At 40.5% G+C, this 14,617-nt stretch overlaps 2 protein-coding genes across 2 annotated transcripts in view; both read right to left on the bottom strand.

Moving 5' to 3' along the window:
* The window catches only part of cavin4a (caveolae associated protein 4a), a 225,517-nt gene that overhangs the window by 62,338 nt on the left and 148,562 nt on the right, over positions 1-14,617 (bottom strand). The gene's annotated exons all lie outside the window — the stretch shown is intronic.
* Positions 12,748-14,617, bottom strand: part of dnaaf11 (dynein axonemal assembly factor 11) — a gene marked incomplete at both ends in the record, with an annotated part of 54,230 nt that continues 52,360 nt past the window's right edge. The window contains one exon of the mRNA XM_083990704.1: positions 12,748-12,940. Coding sequence (XP_083846830.1) covers positions 12,748-12,940 — 193 coding nt within the window. The remainder of the gene's footprint in view (positions 12,941-14,617) is intronic.

Genomic DNA, 14,617 nt, shown 5'->3' with positions numbered 1-14,617 from the left:
GGTGTAGACAGTAAATAGACAGACAGACAATAAACATTTAAAAAACAAGAAAACAATCTGCAAATCTAAAATACAAATCTAGAATAAATATGAATAAATAAAAAAACTAAGCTAAACTAGTAATAAAAAAATAAGTAGAAGGCACAATAGCAGCAGTAGTAAAGTGCAAAAGACAGTAGTGCGAGTATAGAAAGTAGTGCGAGTATAGCATCACACCTCATTCAGAAATATGTCCCTATGTTAATACCACATGTCCTTATCTAGGTTTAAACCAAATATCAAACATTTAGTCCATTTGTTGAAAATATCAAAATTTTAATTTTTTACATGGCTTCAAATGTTGCTCCTATGTATGTTCATAAAATTTACTAAACAACCATATATTTTTCTAATTATTTCGGGGAAACTTTTTTCAACATACTTTATATAGAACAGCACAATGTGTTTGTATTATGGTATTATGTATACAACATGAACATACAGTACATAGCCTATTTATAGGGTGCATGTGTGTGTCAATATATGAAATGATTACAAATCCTCCTCTACATGTATATAAAGTCAATATACAGTAAGTACAGTGGAGCACATGTCTTTGATCTGCATCATAAATCATCTCCAAGACAAACGTTGTTTCCTGAGACTTTCATAAAAACATTGACAAAATCTCACTGTGGAGGAAAATGTAAAACTGAATTTCAAAATAAAACTGCTCATTATGCAGCATGTAGGACTGGAAATCTGTGCCAGGTGAACACAGGTAGCTGCTGAATCACAGCGTATCGGAGCGCTTCCTGTTTACTCATGCGGACGGTGTAACCCAGTGGTTGGGTTTTCTGTGGGGGGATGTTGAGGGGGATGTTGGGGGTCTTTGTCAGAGTTCCAGCTGGTGAATAATTGACGCCTGTAGAGTCGTTGTGTTATATCTGCATGATGAGGGCCGCCATGTTTTATTCATCCACTTCATGCAACTTTCATAACACAAGGTTAAAAGACACAAAGGGAGACGAGTCACACTGCAAAAACTCAAATATCTTACCAAGAATATTTGTCTTATTTCTAGTCAAAATGTCTAATTTCTAGTCAAAACAAATCTCATTCTACTTAAAATAAGACTTGTCACATAAAAAGCAGCTTGTTTTTAGACACTTTTTTAATTCTTTCAAGCATATTTTCACTTGAAATAAGTAGAAAAATCTGATAGTGGAGCAAGTTTTTCTTCCTTATTACAAGCACAAAAAACTTGCTTTCAATGGCAGATTTTTCTACTTATTTCAAGTGAAAATATGCTTGAAAGAAGTAAAAAGTGTCTAAAAAAAAGTTCATTTTTAGGTGATGAGTCTTATTTTAAGTGGAAAGAGATAAGTTTTGACTAGAAATTAGACAATTATTGCTGCTGCTTCTTCTTCAGCCAGTGGTTTGACGGTGGTGGACGATCGCTGTTGAGGTTTTAGTGATATAAATATAAAGATGTAAATATTTTTAGAGACAGCAAAGTGGAGGTGTGTACATTTGTGTGTAGAAACAGCGTCTGAGATTTTTTTGCCGGTGTCTGATGTCTTTAGGAAACTCTGATGACTCTCAGACGTCCAGGAGAAGAGATTTGGTTTCAGCAGGAAGAAGAAGAATCCCTGACATCAGCACTTAATTTTAGAAGAAAGCGTCTTCGGAGCTGCGTGGTTTTCTGTTACACGCCGTCCCCCTGAGGTGAGTGCCGAGCAACACGAGGCCGAACAAGAGACGGACGGGCCATGAAGACGAAGAGCCACTAGAGCAGCTGCTGATCCAGGAGGAGACGAGCGATTAAAGACAGAGAGGTGGAGACCAAAGACTGAGCAAAAACACAAGAATACAAACCTCCTGTTCCACAAATAACCGATCTAAGAGAGCATGGCATAGCATAGCATAGCATAGCATAGCATAGCATAGCATAGCATAACATACAATAACATAACATAGCATAGCGTAGCATAGCATACAATAACATAACATAGCATGACAGAGCATAGCATAACGTAACATGACATACAATAGCATAGCATAGCATAACATAATATACAGTAACATAACATAGCATGGCATGGCATAGCATAACGTAATATAACATACAATAACATAGCATAGCATAATATACATTAACATAACATAACATAGCATAGCATAGCATAGCATAACATACAATAACATAACGTAACATAGCATAGCGTAACATAATATACAATAACATAACATAGCATAGCATAGCATTGCATTGCATAACGTAATATAACATAGCATGACATAGCATAGCATAGCATACAATAACATAACATAGCATGACATAGCATAGCATAGCATAATGTAACATAACATACAATAACATAGCATAGCATAGCATAACATAATATACAATAACATAACATAGCATAGCATAACACAACTTATTACAAATTCAAATTTTCAATCTATTCTCACTTATTTCTTCAGCGATGTTGCACTGGTTCATCAGTTTTCTGCAGCTGTCAGGTTTCAGTGGTTTTTACACTTAAACATGCAGGATTTCAACATTTTCTTCTCCTTTTTAATATTTCCGTGGTACGGTACGTATATAACCGTGAGATTAATGGCTTTTTAAGTTTAACATTTCCACATACTTTAGCTTCAGCTTTTTCAACATTCAGCAATTTCTCCAGCTAATTCAGCAAAGGCGTTCAGCTTTCAGCATTCGCACGCGTTTTCTTCAGGAAATGCTTCATCTAGTTTTTAAAAAAAACTCTTCCTGTGTCTGTACGATGTAATAAACCTGAACATGGTCATCAGAGTGTTTGAGTGTTTGCAGGAGAAGCAGAGAAGTCTCGAGACCCCGTCGTGGTGAATCCCAGTGTGTGTGACCACTGTCAGCTGAGAGGTGAAGTCATTATGGTGCCTGTTAACCTTCATGAGATGAACACATGAACATGCCCCAACCCCCTACCCCCCACCCCCCTGCGGAGACGCTCGCTGACTTAAAGCCGTCATGAATCAAACCGCTCCGTGTGAAAAATGACTCCGGCTGTCGACTCCCGGAGGATCGAGCTGCCGCCGCTGAACTGACGCTCGCAGTTCACCAGATACAACGACTCAGCACAAACACCAGAACAAACATATCAATCTCACACGGCCGCGTTAATCACCATGTGACCTCTCTCAGGTGCTGCTGCTGCCGTGGCGATCTGGTGAAACCCGGTCATGCCAAACCAGGAAGTACACAGAGTCAGAGAGAAACCCTGAACATCAAACATGACATTTCTGTGTGTGATTGTGCAACAGTGCACCTCTGGGGCAGCTGAAGCATTGATTATTGATTTCCTCAACAGCTTTACTTCCTCTTTCACTCAGATGGAGAGCGGCGCGAGGCACTAAGCTACGAGGGGTCACGTGAAAAGGTCGCTCAGCCAGCAGCTTTTACCTCGGGTCACGACCGTTATTATGAAGCGTTAGAGAGCTCCGACTGTGTTTTTCCTTCCTGCACAAATGAAACAAAAGCACCAACGTGGAGGTGTGGAGGAGAGGAGGAGAGGAAACCTCCAACGTGTTCTCACAGCGCAGGACGCTTCATCATCCACGATCAACCAGGTTCTTCACAGTCAGACATAAAACACAACCCGACTTCACCCTTTAAATCAAGTGCAGGATCAATAATGTTATTGCTTTTACATCCAATTAGCTGTGTCAACATTTAGTTTGTTACTGAGCCAAACGACAGACAGAGTGATTAAAAAGAAAAACAGAGCAGATTTCAGAATAAAACACTCAGAGAAACCAAATCCTGCAAAGTTGTTGGATGGTGGGTCCAGGTGTTGAGGGGGCGGGGCTTAGTTGTGACATCACAAGGTGACAGGAAGTCCTGACGGCTGGTTTTAAGGCTCAGTTTCTGAATACAGGCTGTGTGCATTTCTCTGTGGACTGAGGCTTTGATACTTTCACAGTATTAATATAGAACCTAGAGCTGCTTTATAATCACACTACACATGGACATCTACCTTTATACTGTATGGAGCTTTAATACAAACATCTACCTTTATTTTGAAGGAGCTTTAATACAAACATCTACCTTTATTTTGAAGGAGCTTTAACACAAACATCTACCTTTATACTGTATGGAGCTTTAATACAAACATCTACCTTTATACTGTATGGAGCTTTAACACAAACATCTACCTTTATACTGTATGGAGCTTTAACACAAACATCTACCTTTATACTGTATGGAGCTTTAACACAAACATCTACCTTTATACTGTATGGAGCTTTAACACAAACATCTACCTTTATACTGTATGGAGCTTTAACACAAACATCTACCTTTATACTGTATGGAGCTTTAATACAAACATCTACCTTTATACTGTATGGAGCTTTAATACAAACAGTTCCCTGTCAGAATAAAGAAATAATTGAACGTTGTCTCTTAGGACACACAAACTTCCAGTCTGATCTGTTCATCTCAGTTTGATGTAGAAACATTTGAGTTTCATCAAATTCCTGCTTCACGGTAATAAAATGTTTCTATTGGCTCCTTTTGTTCTGGGTGCTGCAGAGCGAGAGCCCATCGCAGCATCAGCATCTGCATCTGCATCTGTCCTTGGCAGCAGCGCAGGAGGCCTGGCCCAGATGATCTGCAGAGAGAGACGGAGCGATGGGGGTTACTCTGAGGAGAACGCTTAAATAATTCATCCAGAGAGTCGGAGAGGGAGCGAGGGAGGGAGGGAAGATGGAGAGTCGGGGGGAGAGGGAGAGGGAGAGAAAAAAAGAGGAAAGGCCACTCAGCAAACAAAATGTCTTTGGATTTCCTTCACATGAATTCCCTTGAAGAGTCCCTTTGATTCGGTTTTACAGAATCAAACAGTCACAGTGATTTTCATCCCCAGCAGGGATCTAATCTCCTCCACATCTTCTTCTGAGCTCCGTGTGCGACAGCAGCAGCGTCCTCCGAGGACTCGACCCTGCAGAGCGAAGCTGCAGCGTTAATTAAAGCCTGAGGAGCTGCAGCTTCTTGGGTTTAAAGGCTCACAGGTTCCACTGTTTCCACCAACACCGGGCCACCGAGGCTCCAGAACATCCCATCAGCAGAGCGGCCGTCCTGCTGACGCCACTGTTCAGAGGTCAGAGGTCAAGTACTCAATGAAAAGCTGAGAAACCAGCGAGAAAGACTTCATATGCTCAGGTTGCTCTGATGTTTCTAAGTGGTTACGTAACCAAAACCCAAACGTCTCGTATACTGCAAAAACTCAAAGTCTTTCCAACAATATTTGTCTTATTTCTTGTCAAAATGTCTAATTTCTAGTCAAAACTAAACTCTTTTCACTTAAAATGAGACCCATCACCTAAAAATTAACTTGTTTTTAGATCATTTTCATTTGTTTCAAACAAACTTTCACTTGAAATAAGTAGAAAAATCTGCCAGTGAAAGCAAGTTTTTTGTGCTTGTAATAAGGAAGAAAAACTTGCTCCACTGTCAGATTTTTCTACTTATTTCAAGTGAAAATCTGCTTGAAAGAAGTAAAAAAAAAGTGTCTAAAAACAAGCTACTTTTAATGTCATGAGTCTTATTTTAAGTAGAATGAGATTTGTTTTGGCTAGAAATTACATTTTGACTAGAAATAAGACAAATATTCTTGGTAAGAGTTTGATTGACTGTTGAACAGAAAATAAAACATCTGTCTGTTGTCAGAGTCCGACGTTTTTCTGATGCGACACCAGTGTTTAAACCAAACTTCATGACAATCAATCTAACAGATGTTGAGACATTTGAGTATGAACCAAAGTGGTTGGAAAAGAACCAAAACCTAATAAACTGCATTCACACTGCAAAACTCAAAATCTCACGAAGAATATTTGTCTTATTTCTAGTCAAAATAAATCTCACTATACCTAAAATAAGACTCATCATATAGCTTGTTTTTAGACACTTTTTACTTCTTTCAAGCAGATTTTCACTTGAAATAAGTAGAAAAATCTGATAGTGGAGCAAGTTTTTCTTTCTTATTACAAGCACAAAAACTTGCTTTCACTGGCAGATTTTTCTACTTATTTCAAGTGAAAATTGGTTTGAAACAAGTGAAAATGATCTAAAAACAAGTTCATTTTTAGGTGATGAGTGGAAAGAGATTAGTTTTGACTAGAAATGAGACATTTTGACAAGAAATAAGACAAATATTCTTGGAAAGATTTTGAGTTTTTGCAGTGCACACCAGTTCGACTGATGAAAACCTGGGTGATCGAGACGCAACATGAGGTTTGAAGATCTCCAGATCTGCTACGTGTTTATCTTTAAATATCTTTACTGTTTGTTTTTAAAGCTCTTGATGGGCTGGCTTTTAAAAGGACGTTTAAAGGACCAGTCTGTAATAATTGTCAAGGTTTATTGGCAAAATCTGAATATACTACCCATGAATATATTATTATTATTATTAAAAGTGTATAATCACTATAAAATAAAATTTGTTTGGTTTCCGTAGCCTTATCATTATTATTTGGTCCTCGGAGGCCACCATCAGTTTGCCGACAGGAGGGGTGAGTTCGAGCCATGTATGTTATATTTTCCAGAATCTGATCGCTAGATGTCACGGTTTTCCCCCCATTTTACACACTGGACCTTTAAATCCTCCTTAAAAACGCACTTTTTCACAATAGCTTTCAGTTCAGTTGACACATTTTGTCTTTTACTTGTATTTTATTTGTTTATTTATATCTCATGTGTATTCCATTGCACCTTACTCATGTATTATATGGTATTTTAATAATGGCATGTTTTTATTATACAGCGCTTAGGTCATCTTCGGTTATTTTCGGTTGCTCTATAAATAAAGTTTGAGTTGAGTTTAAAGGTCTGATTCTGGGCCTTGAAACCAGCCGTCAGGACTTGTGTAACTCTGTGATGTCACAACACAGCAGTCAACAAGCCCCGCCCACCTGGACCCTCCATCCGACACTCGGACCTTTAACTGTCCACAGGTACGTATGTCTTCAATCTGACCTGAGGCCTGAGGCTGCAGAGACAAAGTTTCCTCCCTGACTGGACCCATCAACCAGACGGCTTAAAAATAATTAAAATGTCCCTTTAAAACGGCGCCGTTTGAACCTTCAGACCGTGGGAACCCCCGCGGCGTGGAGACAGCAAAGTGTTTACGTCCCGTCTGCTCTGTGATGAAGCTTCAAACCAAAACACCACAGAGATGAGAGAGGAGAGAGGTCCAGCTCTCCGCCGTGTTTTCCTCTACTGAAGAGAAAATGTCTCAGAGCGATCAAAGAGCAGCCTGACGAGCTTTCCCTTTAAATTCATTAATAATACCAGTCATTGCTGTGTTGGTCTCTATGGAAACAGCAAAACATCTGTTTGTTGGTCTGAAACCTTCCACACACACATTCGAGGCCCAGTCAGGATGAACTCAATGAACTGTGGTGATGCTCCGACTTCCCTTTGCAGCCTTTGTACCATGTATTTAGTGCTAATGTTAGCATGCTAACACGCCAAACAGCAAACATCGATCCAGTGAAACTTTACACCAACTAAACATCAACATGCTCATATCATAGGGTGACTATATTTTGATTTCCAAAAGAGAGGACACTCGACCCAGCCTCGAGATACTTAAATCAGAAGTAAGCGATCCGGTGGTTTTGGCTAACTTCCTCTCAGCGGATGGAGTTAGCAGTCCCCGCCCTCGTCCCTACGTCACCACATTCACGCGCATCGTGATAGTGATTGCTGTCGGAAGACATAACTATTTAAGACTTATATTAACACAAACATTCCGCTTAATTCTGCTTTAAATGATACTTGAAGCTGACTAAAAGCCTTAAAATATAATCTAGTATATTTTAAGTATGCCTCCTATGTAGCTATGAATAGAAAAATTCAGTTTTATAACAAAATGATAAAAGACACAAATTCAGACAGGTCTCTCAGAGGTTAATCAACATGCTTTCTTATGCCTAAAATACTTCCTTCCTTCCTTCCTTCCTTCCCAGCCCACAAGGTAACATCAAACGCAACAAAGTACCGTAGTATTCTGTGCAAAGCGCCAGTCAATTTAATGCGTAATGGTCCCATGAAAAACAATGAAAATCTGACATTTTCATGAGTTTATAAAACCCCCCTGAACGCCCCAGACAGGACATAAAAAGTGGACATGTCCGGGCAAAAGAGGACGTTTGGTGACCCTAACATATTAACACTGTTAGCATGTTAGCATGCTTATATTAGCATTTAGCTCGAGTGCAGCATCAGCACCAGAGCTGCTAGCATGGCCCGGTGCTGCATGCGTTCGGGATGGTGGGAAACTTTGGAACGGAAACATCAAAGTCCTGAAAAAATTAAACATCCATTCACGTCATCGACACAGAAAACAAAATGGCCGCCCACAGAAACGTCAAAACACAACAAAGAACTTCCTGCAGCTGATTAGACGAGACGAACATTGACCAAAGTTTAAGTATTTCTATCTGTGGAAAGTGATCGCTATCAAGAATGAAAATATACTGTACATCACATACAATAGTAAACAAAGTGTGTTTTTATTTGCTGGTATTAGCAAACAAGGCTAACAGCTACAGTAGCTAACAAAAGGGTTGATTTGGTCACTTGTTAGCAGCCGATGGAGGGCGAGGAGACTGTGGTTGTGACGGTAAATCAACTAAATCTGGGACCTGAAGATGAGATTGAAGAAATCAAATCCTTTTTTTTCTGAACTGGAGCTTGTAATTTCAGATTTTCCAACAGACCGTGAATGCAGCGTTCTTGTTCCTGCACATCCCTGCTAAGTAAGGTGTTTTCTGTAGAAAACGAATGCACTCAGTGGATTTAATGAGCGAGGCTGTTTGTAGAAGGTGAAGATAAACAGCTTGTTCTACAAACATTCAGAGAGCTTTAAAAAATAACAACAGACCAACAGGAGGAAACAGAAATAACTGTGAGAGAGGAAGTGAAGGTTTGTGGTGAGTTCAGGGCCCGATGGCGTAACAAGTGTCCTCAACAGCAGAGAGAAGTGGAGCAGCAGAGTCGGGTCTGTCTGACCCGGGTCGACACACTGAGGCGGCGCTGCGTACACAGAACTAGTGGGACCATCCGCTGTCATGGCAACAGACAGAAATCAATGAGGCAGCGATGGAGAACAGAGACAGATAACAGAGAGGAAGAAGAGGAGGAGGAAGAGGAGGAGGAGGAGGAGGAGGAGGAGGAGGAAGGTGGTTCAGGGTTTTTTGTTTCTCACACAGGAAACAGAAATCTGACTGTGAGTTCTCTGGTTCTGATCGGATTTCTTGGTTTCCCTCATCAAACTCATCAAATACACAATCCAACAACTCCACAACGCTCTGGTGGACAAGTTGTGAGCTGCACATTCACCACACTATGAGATAATAACACAACGTTACCAGACAGAGTTGTTTTAGAGGGAAATTCGTGCAAAACCGCTGATGTGCGTTGCCTTCAGGGACAGTTTTTCATCAACAGTCTCTGTATTTCCCTCTAAAACAACTCTGTCTGGTAACGTTGTGTTATTATCTCATAGCGTGGTGAATGTGCAGGTCACAACTTGTCCACCAGAGCGTTGTGGAGTTGTTGGATTGTGTATTTGATGAGGGAAAACAAGAAATCCCATGAGCCTCCGTAGCGTAGCTCTGAGCAGCTCACGGCTCTGCTCCGCCGTTCTAAAAATAGCTTGCACCGAGAATTAAAGGTAACGAACCTACAACTGCTATGACTATAGGGGTTATGGCAATGGGCCAATTTGCCAAAATGCTGAACTCTCCCTTTTTGGTACAAACGGAGCAGAGTTAAGGTGAAAATCCTGCAGAATTTCTCTTAAAACAAACACAAGGTGCTGGCTTGAGGACTTCAAGACGAGGGAACAGGAAGTGCGAGGAATTTCCAGGTTTTTAGGACGTGTCCTGGTTGAAATTGTTTGGGTTTTGAAATGGACAGCAGCTGCTGATGGTTGTGTTGCCGTCCTCTACAGTGGATTTTCTGATCCACAGTAAAAAAAAAACAAAGTGTGAGACACATTCAAACATATAGATTTCATGTCCTCAGACTCATCAGGTCTGATCTGGTGGATCTGGCAGCAGCGACTCGAGCTTCCACAGTGAGAAACCATCTGTGGACGAGCTGCCGCTTTTCAAACCAACCAACTAAACAACCAACGAGCATCAAACAGCTCCGGGTACGATCCGAGGCCCCGCAGTCCAAATATAGAAAACTAGGATGATACGAGAACAGTGGAGCTGTCGGGAGGAAAAATGGTCCAACGCCAGGAGGATGATCTCTCAAGGCTCTGCGGTTGTAACGGCGCTCAGGGAGGAGGAGGAGGAGATGGAGGAGTCGTGACCTCCCAGCTCTTCCAGTGACAACTCAGAGGAGAAAGTAAAGAGCGAGGAGTTTCAAGGAGAGATGAGCGAGCGAGCGTCAGACTGTGTTTGGACCCGTGTCCTCTGGGCTCGGAGCGGAGAGCAGAGAGAGGAGCCGCTCTGATCAGAGTCTGGCACAACATCAGCCTCCCAGCTCCGAGGAGAGAAAACACAACCCAACAAACAACAACGGGTCCAAAAACAAAGAAAAAAAGAAAAGAAAAGAAAACCGGGCCACAGGCAAAGCAGAGCAGCCCGGACTGCACCGATTGATGTTTCTCTTCTGTCTGCACCGCTGCCGAGGGAGTCAGGGCAAGAAGCAAACATCTGTCAAGAATAACAGAAAACTTCTTCTTCTCCATGGAGCTATTTTGAAAAGAAAGAAGTAGAAACGACCACCGGCCCTTTAACCGCTGCAGGTCGTCACTATGTCAATCAATCAATCAATCAATCAATATGTGACCAGAGATCAGAAACAAGCAGCAACATCCACGACGGAAAAGTGAAGCTGCAGTTCCACCTCTGACTAGGGATGGGCATTTCAAATAATTTTCTAGCCGAGTATCCTAACCTTGTCATACCCGGGTAACCGAATACTGTAATAAAAAATAAAATGACGTCATGTCTGACGGACAGAGCGCAGCCGGTGCATAAATGCGCATTACTGACACACAGCGTCGTCAGACTAAATATCAGCTGGATAATAAGAGTAGAGATGGAGTTTAAGATGCACATATGAGGCAGATGTGCATCTTTATGCCGGGGAATAAATGCGCACATTTATGCCGCGGCTGCCTCGGAGGAGAAAACTTTTTTTAAAATCATTAGCGGTGCTTATTTATTAGTCCACACTACATGTTGGTGCCTTTGCTCCTCTCTGCTTCGCATCGTTTCAGGAAATAACAGGGAAGGTTTCAGAGTGTTTGTAAACTGAAAGCAGATTTTCTAACAGACTTGATGACACCTGTTGTCTCCACTACAGATTATTGTAAAAGGTTTGAAAGTCCGCGGCTCGATCCAAAAACGCTTTTACACAGCAGAAAATCACGTTGCTTGATCCGAAACTGTTTAAAACTACAAAAAGCTGAACCACGGCATGATGATGTGGTTTGATCCGACACTAGACTGTTGCTCTAACGTGCCGTTTTTTTAATCCTAGGTTAAACGGATAATACATTCATAACCGGATAGCAGATTACCTACTCGGGTACCCGTACACATCCCTACCTCTGACCACTAGAGTGAGTCAGTCCCCATCGACTCCCATTAAAATATTCATATAACTCACCTGTTTACATTTGGTTGAGGACTAAAGTTGATAACTTAGTCAAAAACTCTTTGAGCGTCCAACGTCTTTACTTACAGTTCAGGATCAGAATGATCAGGTTAAAACCGACAGATATCAAGTATTTTAATGTAATAATTGAAACGATAATCATCAAACATTGGAAACTCACTAGAAACATGAAGACGTCCAGAGAATCACAGACAATCATCAATCAATAATACTCAATAGTTTCTATTTTTCATTTAATAAATATACAAATTTATTGTCTGGAGTTCAAAACGGATAAACATTTTCAAACACAGAAATAATTTTGAGTTGACAACATGAGATGAGCAGGAACATCAACACTGATATTTACACTGTTGGTTTTCATGGATCAATATGAACTGAAGTTATTGGTTGTCAGATATGAGCAGAAGCTAAATGTTAAATGTTAAAGGGATAGTTCACCCAAAATTGAAATTTCACTCATTATCTCCTCTCCCTCATGTGGACTAAGGGCTGGGAGAAGTTTCAGAGTCCTCCGTGGCTTCTCTGAGTTACAGGGGGTCTCGGCGTAGCAGTGCATGTCCATATAACGGTTGCAAATGGATACCAACTGTCTTCGTAACAAAAAGACACACCAAAAAACATCCAAATACCTCCATGATGTCTTGTATTGAAGCCCCGAAATGCGAAATTGTCCCGAAAAAATTAAATAAGTCTATATTTCAAGCTTGTTTTTTGACAATTTCGCATTTCGGGGTTTCAATACAAGACGGACATTACATACGAGCAGCATGGAGGTATCTGGATGTTTTTTGGTGTGTCTTTTTGTTACGAAGACAGTTGGTATCCATTTGCAACCGTCATATGGACATGCACTGCTACGCCGAGACCCCCTGTAACTCAGAGAAGCCACGGAGGACTCTGAAACTTCTCCCAGCCCTTAGTCCACATGAGGGTGAGTAGATAATGAGTGCAATTTCTATTTTGGGTGAACTATCCCTTTAATCGTTGTCAGAGTCCTGAAGGAAACTGTGACCGGTCCAGTTCGTTGAAAAAGCCTCACAGCTTTTCTCAGGGTTCATGTCTTTTCCTTCTCTCAGTCTCTACATGAGTGGGGGGACATCGGGGTCGTCCACGAACCCTTCGGAGAAGCTGCTGGTTCCCGCGGAGACGGGCGCCGTCGTCCTGGACGCCTCCAGCGGTCCCCGGTCGGCGCTGCGTCGCGGTACGATGTTGGCGAGGTCGAGCGTGGAGCGTTTACTGGGGTCCACCTCCAGTCGCTCAGGGAGACCATTCCTGAGGAAGAGAGACGTGACGATGCTTTAGTGAATGAACCATAAACCACTGTAGCGCCACATCATGTAATAATGTTTTTGTCTTTTGTCTGTTTTCTGTCAAGCATAATATTTGCAACATAATCCAGGTTGAATGTGTGTATGTCTTCCAACATTTCAGTGCACCGGCTAAGTTCGTATCAATGCAGTTTTTGTCTCTATGAGCTTTTTTTTTTTCTTGTGCTGGATTTTCTTTTCCTTTTTTTTTTCTTATGCCGGATTTTTTTTTTTGCCTGACTTTTTTTTTTTTTTTTCTTATGCCAGATTTTTTTTCTTTTTTTTTGGGCTGGCTTTTTTTTTTCTGGCTGGCCCTAATACTCCTTCGTAAACATCCTACTAGTTTTTAAAATGAATTCTTATTTACAGTTCATGCTGGTATGCTTAAAGTCAATAATATTTGCATAACATAATCCAGGTTGCACGTGTGTATGTCTTCCAACATTTCAGTGCACCGGCTAAGTTCGTATCAGTGCAGTTTTTGTCTCTATGAGCTTTTTTTTTTTTTCTTATGCCGGATTTTTTCTTTGGCCTGACTTTTTTTCTTTTTTTTTCCTGTGCCGGATTTTTTTTTGCCTGACTTTTTTTCTTTTTTTATTCTTGTGCCGGATTTTTTTTTATGCCTGACTTTTTTTTTCTTTTCTTGTGCCGGATTTTTTTTTTGCCTGACTTTTTTTTTTTTTCTTATGCCGGATTTTTTTTTTTTGCCTGACCTTTTTTTTTCTTTTTTCTTGTGCCAGATTTTTTTTTTTGGCTGTTTTTTTTTTTTTTTTTTCTTGTGCCGGATTTTTTTTTTTGGCTGGCTTTTTTTTTTTGGGCTGGCCCTAATACTTCTTCGTAAACATCCTACTAATTTTTAAAATTAATTCTTATTTACAGTTCATGCTGGTATGCTTAAAGTCAGTGGTGTTTTGCTGGTATAATGTGTTTTTCTAATTAAGAATAACCATTTTGGTGGTTTACAACATAATGCACCAAATTATTACATTTCCTTCATAAAAAAGTGCAACACCCGCATTTTGTAATAACTAATGCAAATATGTTACCATTTATTACAAAATGCTGCACATTTTATTACACATTCAGCATTCAAGGATTTTATTTCAAAATGTGGCAGATTATTACAAAATGCAGCATTATTATCAGTGTTGTGGAGGAGATGTAGCCTCCATAGGGGTCTGTTATGTTGGGAACACACTCGCTGATCAGCTCGCTTCAATTTCTTAAAGGTCCAGTGTGTGTAATAATTGTCAAGGTTTGTTGGCAAAATCTGAATAAACTACTCATGAATATATTAATATAAGTGTAAAATCGCTATAAAATAAAATGTGTTTGGTTTTCGTAGCCTTATAATTCTTCTTTTATATTACAAATAACAAGGGTCTTTCTTTAGAGAGTGTCGCCATCTTGCGCCTCCATGTTTGTACGGCAGCCTGAAGGGAAAATCCAGCCAATCAGAGAGCACGATTCAAGAGTTTCACGCTCATAAATAAACCAACAACGAAGAAGAAGGAGGAAGGAAAGATGAAGGTTACCTGGACCTTTAGAGTATACACTGCATAAACTCAAAATCTTTCCAAGAATATTTGTCTTATTTCTTGTCAAAATGTCTCATTTCTAGTCAAAACTAATCTCTTTCCAC

This window comes from Trachurus trachurus (genome assembly GCF_905171665.1).
Source record: "Trachurus trachurus genome assembly, chromosome: 17".
Taxonomy (NCBI): Eukaryota; Metazoa; Chordata; class Actinopteri; order Carangiformes; family Carangidae; genus Trachurus; species Trachurus trachurus.
Note: the sequence above shows the minus strand (reverse complement) of the source record. Positions and strands in the feature narration are given on the sequence as shown.